The 7,664-nt window shown below is 49.4% G+C and overlaps 1 protein-coding gene across 2 annotated transcripts in view; it reads left to right on the forward strand.

Moving 5' to 3' along the window:
• Positions 1–5,165, forward strand: part of LOC122392731 (neurotrimin-like) — a 32,752-nt gene extending 27,587 nt beyond the window's left edge. For both annotated transcript variants that reach the window (XM_043387959.1, XM_043387960.1), the window contains one exon: positions 3,696–5,165. In XM_043387959.1, coding sequence (XP_043243894.1) covers positions 3,696–3,811 — 116 coding nt within the window. In that variant the 3' untranslated portion in view covers positions 3,812–5,165. The remainder of the gene's footprint in view (positions 1–3,695) is intronic.
• Positions 5,166–7,664: the final 2,499 nt, after the last annotated feature.

The following is a 7,664-nucleotide window of genomic DNA, read 5'->3' on the forward strand; positions in this document are numbered from 1 at the left end:
TGACAATACAGCTTAGCTAGACCGAAACAAGCAGGTAATATTATTTAGTGCTACTCCCCAGGAGTATTTATTAGGGAGATCACGCTTTTACCTGTACCTACAGTTTATGTCTAGGTGTATGGAATGCACTTTCTCCGCAATGTTACAGCGGGGTTGCAAACATGCGCTCGAACCTGCCTTTTCTTATTCTCCGGTCACACATTTCCCTTACTCTGGACTGGTTCTGAATCGGGTCGTCATTTTCCAATCAAGGCAAATGCCGTGCGAGATTTGATCGCCGCAGATGTTCCCGTGCCGGCCTGTCGAGCGACCATTGATTGAGCCACGGCACGGCCACCGAAATCGATACCGTCGCTCTCGCTCACACTAAAGGACAGAGAATGGACAGCATATTTCACGCCAAGGCCGGCAGCGAACTCGTCTCTCTCAGAACTCCAGAGGCTGGGCGAAATTTGTCCGATGATCGGGTAAATTTCAGTGGATGATACTTCATTTGAGACAATTATGATCAATCTGACAGATACAGAAGGCTGCATAAAGTGTAATCAACGACTTAGAGGCTAGAGCATGTCAACAATGGTCAGGCGCGGATACAAGGGGGGGGGGGCCATGGGGGCCATGCCCCCCCCCCCTTGGCCGATTTTTTTCAAAAATAAAATAAAAAGTTAAAAAGTTAAAAAGCTGAAAAGGGGGCCTCCTGAAAATAAAGTGGCCGAAATCCGATGAGTTTTTTTTAACCTACCCACTTAGTTATTTCTTAGAAGACTAGCTGAGAAGACTTCTTTGTTAGAAGATTGGTAAAGCTTTTCATAACTTGGAGGTCTCTTATACTCACAGAGATGACCACTTTTACAGGGCCTCCTAACCTGCACAGAGGGCCTCCAAGCCTGCACAGATGTAGAGATGTTGCCTGAACAGCTAGATAAGCTCAATAGACGCAGTTTTTTTTTTGGGGGGGGGGGCCAACAAGTGGGAAGATGGGGCCTCCAACAGGTGGGATTATGGGGGGGGGGGCCTCCTGGTTTCTAATGGCCCCTCCCTTGGAGATTTTCTGGATCCGCCCCTGACAATGGTAGAACATAACGATGGCCAAAAATTCACGGTCGCTACATTTATTAAGCTGATCAACACCGTTATATTTGTCACCATTATGGAGGTCAATAGAAATGTTAAAACGTCAAACATCTATGGCGACACTAAATTCATAGTTAGTCGTGCGAGAGATACTGAGAGTACCTAACACAATTACTTGTTGCCATGCATCTCGAACGTCGCATCTTTCAATTGTAAGGTATGACACAAAGAATATAAAACTGTATAAAACTCACATTACTTCAACGATCCGTTTAATACGCCATGGGCCTTGTTGCTATGCTGTGCATATGCTAGTTATTCAGAAAGTCTCATAACTGTTCATACCTTACAGTCCCCAATCCACAGTTCAGGAAGGCGTTGACATTTTATGCGAGGCAATACTAATATTTGCTTACCTATATCGGACTTCGCTCCTAATCCTAAGACGAGTATCTAATCTGAGTGAGCAGCTACGCAGAAGAGTGGCGATGAAGTTCATCCTTTTTATTAGTTGTCAGCCCCGAGTACTGGTCGGATGCAAAACAGGCGAAAATACCTGGATTGTTATTCCGATAATGCCAGTTATAATTTATGCAGCCTAATTCAGATTATCGACACACCAAGGAAATATCACAGCGGCTGGTTGGGGATGAGAGCGCCTGTAAATTTCGACCGGCGTCAACTCTGAGAACCGAGGCTGATCACTAGCAGAGAACAGGCTATGGGGGTGTCCTTTATCGTAAAACGGTAATATATTACTGAAAAAAAAAATGGTTGACTTGGTTGAGTGCACGCAAAGGGAACATTAGGTTTAGTGAATTATAATTTAGCGATGTTTTACCCTACACTCATACAACGCATTTCCAATTATGTACACATGCTAGGAGATGAGATAAACGTGGTTGCAATGATTGTTAGTAGGTAATTTCCGTTTAACCATAAACTATTGGTTAGAATAAGAACTAAAAAATTATTGTCTTGAGTTTTTACTTAATATACGCCTTTCTACCATGTTACTCTCTTTTGACCCGTGATTGAATAAAGCGCTGCACGCCGCCAAAATTGTCATCTACATTGGCCAGTATTGGACAAACCCCCGATATTATCTGCAAGCTCCGCGGATACCTATAAGCTCAACAACCAAATCTTTCAGTTCAAGATCAATATACAGGGTGGGCCAAAAAAAGTGTGTCACTTTTCAGCAGTAATTTCTCGAAAGTGGTAAGAGATACGAAAAAGAAACTTTCACAACTTAAAGAAAATCGTTTGACAAATTATATGATACCAATTTTATGGAAAAATTTCGATCGAGCTGACGTTGCCATCATCGTATTAAAAAACCGGATCTGTGCGTCTTTTTATTTGCGCATGTGCTCGAAGTGGGCACCGCCAAGCTGAAGGCCATCTGAACGCGCTCCGGAAGCTGACGCCCACCTCTCCGCGGTGTCTGCTGTCACTTCACGCACGTACTGCTCGACGCTGACACGCAGCTCCTCCAGGCTACCGGGTTTGTTGTGGTAGACGCTGTCGCTGTCCTTGCAGGCTCCCCAAAACCAGTAGTCCAGCGGGTTGAGGTCAGGACTGTGAGGAGCCCACTGCTTTTCGCTTCCCTTGGAGATCACGCGGCAACCGAAGAGCTCTTGGAGCAGCTGCAGTGTCTCTCGGGCCGTGTGCGGTGGCGCTACATCTTGCATGAACAAAGCTTGTAGCGTGATCACCAAGGGAAGCGAAAAGCAGTGGGTTCCTCACAGACCTGACCTCAACCCGCTGGACTACTGGTTTTGGGGAGACTGCAAGGACAGCGACAGCGTCTACCACAACAAACCCGGTAGCCTGGAGGAGCTGCGTCTCAGCGTCGAGCAGTACGTGCGTGAAGTGACAGCAGACACCGCGGAGAGGTGGGCGTCAGCTTCAGGAGCGCGTTCAGATGGCCTTCAGCTTGGCGGTGCCCACTTCGAGCACATGCGCAAACATAAAAGACCCACATATCCCATTTTTGAAATGGTGATGGCAACATCAGTTCGACTAAGACTTTTTCATAAAATGGGTATCATATAATTTGTCAAACGATTTTCATTAAGTTGTGAAAGTTTCGTTTTGGTATCTCTTACCACTTTCGAGAAATAGCCGCTGAAAAGTGACACACTTTTTTTGGCCCACCCTGTATTATCTGCTAAGTGATGTCCTGTAGACTATACAAGGAAGGGGATTTTATAGTCAGTTTATTACAATATTTTCTTTCACTTTCTGTGACAATGGATGACAAACACCTAACAACAGAGGCCTACTCGTGTTGTGTCGACGTATTTTGACCCTTCACCATTGAGTGACCCAAAGGAATTCATGTTGTTGCGAACACCGGTAACACAGTTACGTTCAGGGAAGCTTTCGCAGGAGCCCTGTTTATTTACCTTGGTTAGCTAGCACACTGGTACAGGGCAGCTGCTGAGGGCTAAGCTAGGTATGTTTATACATACAAACAATTTATTTACTAGTCCTCTCATTCTGCTCTCCTCTCTCTCTCTCTCTCTCTCTCTCTCTCTCTCTCTCTCTCTCTCTTTCTCTTTCTCGCCCCCTGTTCTCTATCTTTTATCCCTGTAACACCCCTCTGGCCGTTCCAGGCGACACCCCAGCAGCAATGCACACCTCCGGAGCAGTCGAAAAGCGGACCCTCATGCGGCGTGTGCTCATCTGGGTGCTGGCGGCCGCGACCTTCGGACACTTGCTGGGTCCCTGAGGTGTCGGACAATCCCTAGCAATGCGACGGCTGCTGACTGCTGATGGCAGCGGCTCTGTGCTTATACCAGAGACGGTACATGGTTGAGTGGGACGTGGGGCCACTGCACTGGTCCAAATTATTCGACTGATTCGATCCGAGTCGTGTGGTAAACTGGTCTGAATCACGTGACTGAGCCGGCCCGAACCAAGTGATATACCGGCCCAAGCCACGTGATATATCGGCCAGAGCCACATGATATATCAGCCCGAACCACGTGACTGTGCAAGGCTGATATCCCGACCAGCCGTCTGCCTGAGGGTCAGTGGCCTCAGGGGTCCGGTATGTACCCGAGGAACTGAGGACCGGCTGGTATGGTCTAATGGTGGCTCGGCCTAACTCAATTGTCAGCCGACGCGTCGTCCGCGAATGGTCAATGGCTCGCCGCAGTCGACCGCGCCGCGTGACGGGCTCTCATAAAAAGGAGATAATGTTACACACGGTGTGTTCGTACATGTACAGTTACATAAAACTCTACCCGTGTCACGCAAATTTAAGGCGGTAACTGTGATGTGTGGAAACGAGTTGTGGCCGTCTGATGATAAGTTTAGAGTGATAAAAATGTGGCAGAAGCGTATGGAGACTGGACATTTAGTGATCGTCAAATCGTGAAGAAGCATGCGTGCAGCCATAGGCGTCCATTTCTGCTGAATTGCAGGTGCCCGAGCATTACAAATCCGCCGCGACCTTAGCGGTGACCTTGACACGTGCCGTCTGTTGCGGCTCCAAAAGTCAAGCCGACGTGGAATTGGGAGGGCTCGGGCACCCAGAAGTCAGTAGAAATTGACACTTCTGCGTGCAGCTGTACCATATCGATGTCACTGAGATCACCAGAGTGCAGTGTACATAAAAGACGTCTAAAGAGTAATGTTTTTGTATGTAACTAGATATATTCATTTCCCGTTTGCATGAAGACAGCATGTAACATGGCCAAGATGTTGCCTCAGTCAAAGTTGTGCTCTATTATTTTGGTACACAGTGATCAAATGTCACTATTAAGATTGAATCACGCTGTTTCCGCTTGCTCCTTGTCGAAAAGCAGCGATCTAAAATTAGCCGACTCGTAAATATTTGCTATCAATGTTCGACAGTTTGTACCGACTATCATGACTGAATAGGAATAGTGAATGAAAGTACATCGGCTTTTATCGACGGATAAGATGTTGCGGAACTAACACATAATTTTTATTTTATCATTGTCTGTGTGTCTTGAGTGTGACATCAGGAGCTCATACCAGCTATTAGTTGGTCCGACATTGCTACTGTTTGAACATTTGGTAAAAGATGTGAGACATCAAATATACACGTGGGCATCAACAGGGGTTTAGTTTCACATTGAAGCTGTATAAAATAATTTTGAGCGGTTAGGCGAGTTGAAAAGTAAGGTGCAAGACGTCTTGCATTCGACTATGCACAGTCGGAATACCTAAATTCTTGGAAGAATCATCATGCAATATACGAGTACTTTCAATCCAACCCACATCCAAGCCAAATTACTTAGACAATCGTAATGACAGCAAGCACAAAACAAGGGTAGTGATAGGTAGGTAACTGGTAAGCATCGTGGGCCTGCAGGACTGCAACCTGCGCTATGTTATTGTCATACGCATGCACCAGTGCCCAAAGACAGCATAAATAACGCATCGCATTACAATAAAACAATTTGGTTATGATAAAATTTCGGTACACTTTCAGTGCTACATTGCTCCAGTTTCTCAGAAAGTCCGTGGCATAAATGCTCCGCTCCGCGTAGTGTGGTTCAGTTTACTCCACCGGCCGACAGATGGCTCTGCCTGAGTGCACCTGGACTGGTAGGCTGCGCCGCACAACCCGGTGGCGCAGTGGGCTTCGTGGAAGACTTGTGTGAGACCCGACCATAAAGGAGCCGACTAACAAGGCTGTGTTGTGGAACTAGGAGACTCGGCGGGATCCATTCGCGACATGCATCCTCGTTTGTGCTTTGTTGTCACCATGCAGAGTGCTGCAAAATTGGGTGTCCTGGGTCCCGTGGTGTGGGGCTTACCATACCGGCGTAGAATGACCTAAGGACTGACGAGTGACGACGGGATAGGTCAACATGGCACCTTTTCACAATAAACGATTTGAAATGAGGAGTATAGCGATGGATGTTTCACATTGGCAGGTACAGCGCTATCACTATGACGTGAAATGAAGAAAAACAGGCATTGATATCAGGAACACATTTAGCCATTTCATACAACAAACGAAACCTCCGAGGTATTGTGGCAAGAGCTTAGGCAAGGAAAAAATAAGAAGGTGGGCAAAGCGTTTTGCTTTTAACCTAATTCTTTCGTTATTTAGGATCTCTTTATATTTTGTTTAAGGACCAAGAGTTATCCATGCTACAAATAAATCTTATTACGGTAGGTCTACAACATGCATGGTCACACTCCAATCCGAATATGATTGGAAATTAAGACGGCGCAGTGTCTAAAACATTAAATCAACCACGCCTCACCATGCACAGTAATACGCAGCATGAGCCGATGTCATCCCCAGTGCACCGGGCTCCCAAATCAGAGTGGGCGGCTGTTACCGAGGCAATCGGCGGCATTGCAGCAAATTATATCGAAGTACTGAGTCACTGGCCGGCGCCGCCGCCGCAGGGCGCCCGTTTAATCTGCCCAACTACATGTCCGGCTGAGGTTCAAAGTTGGTCCCATTTGGATTGACCTACGGTGTATTCAGAATTGCAATGGAGCTCGGAGCTGGCAGTAATGCCGGATGAGGTCGGTCGGAGCTGTGGCGGCGGCCGGCGCCGGCCAGTTCCGGGAGATTCGGTCCCCTGGGTCCGCCGGCCGCCGACCGCCCCAGCCGACAGTAGACCGCCGGTCTGAGTAGCTCGCCGGCACCCGACAGTAGCCCACCGGCCGCCCCAGCCGACAGAAGACCGCCAGTCCTGAGTAGCTCGCCGGCACCCGACAGCACGAGTAGCCCACCGGCCGCCCCTGCCGACAGTAGACCGCCGGCCGCCCCAGCCGACAGTAGCCCACCGGCCGCCCCAGCCGACAGTAGCCCACCACCCGCCTCCGCCGACAGTAGACCGCCGGCCGAGTAGCTCGCCGGCACCCGACAGTAGCCCACCACCCGCCTCCGCCGACAGTAGACCGCCGGCCGAGTAGCTCGCCGGCACCCGACAGTAGCCCACCGGCCGCCCCTGCCGACAGTAGACCGCCGGCACCCGACAGTAGCCCACCGGCCGCCTCTTCCGACAATAGCCCACCGGCCGCCCCCGCCGACAACTAGCCCGCCAGTCTGAGTAGCTCGCCGGCACCCGACAGTAGACCACCGGCCGCCTCTGCCGACAGTAGCCCACCACCCGCCTCCGCCGACAGTAGCCCACCACCCGCCTCCGCCGACAGAAGCCCGCCAGCCTGAGTAGCTCGCCGGCACCCGACAGTAGCCCACCACCCGCCTCTGCCGACAGTAGCCCGGGAGTCAGAGTGCCCAGTCTACGGGTCGGCGGAGCAAGAGTAGCCTACGAGCTGGTGGAGCCTACCAGCAGTCAGCACTATACCAACCGCCTATGATTGCAGCACCTCGCCTGACAGCAGAGCTCATAGGATCACCAACGGACCCATAGTCGCACCACTGGACCCATGGAGCACCCATGGATCCACGGACGCACCATTGCACAGTGGGGATTTTTCCGATCTAGCACGTATTTATTCGTAGAGGGCAAACCATAGGTAGAATTGTAGCTAGATTGTGCATAGATGTTGGCTGGTGTGTCCTGGTGAGAATTTTACCTGTAAATGTGCATAATCAACATAGTATAGGGGGTTCCATTGGA

This window comes from Amphibalanus amphitrite, unplaced genomic scaffold, assembly GCF_019059575.1.
Source record: "Amphibalanus amphitrite isolate SeventyFive unplaced genomic scaffold, NRLGWU_Aamphi_draft 000498F_arrow, whole genome shotgun sequence".
NCBI lineage: Eukaryota > Metazoa > Arthropoda > Thecostraca > Balanomorpha > Balanidae > Amphibalanus > Amphibalanus amphitrite.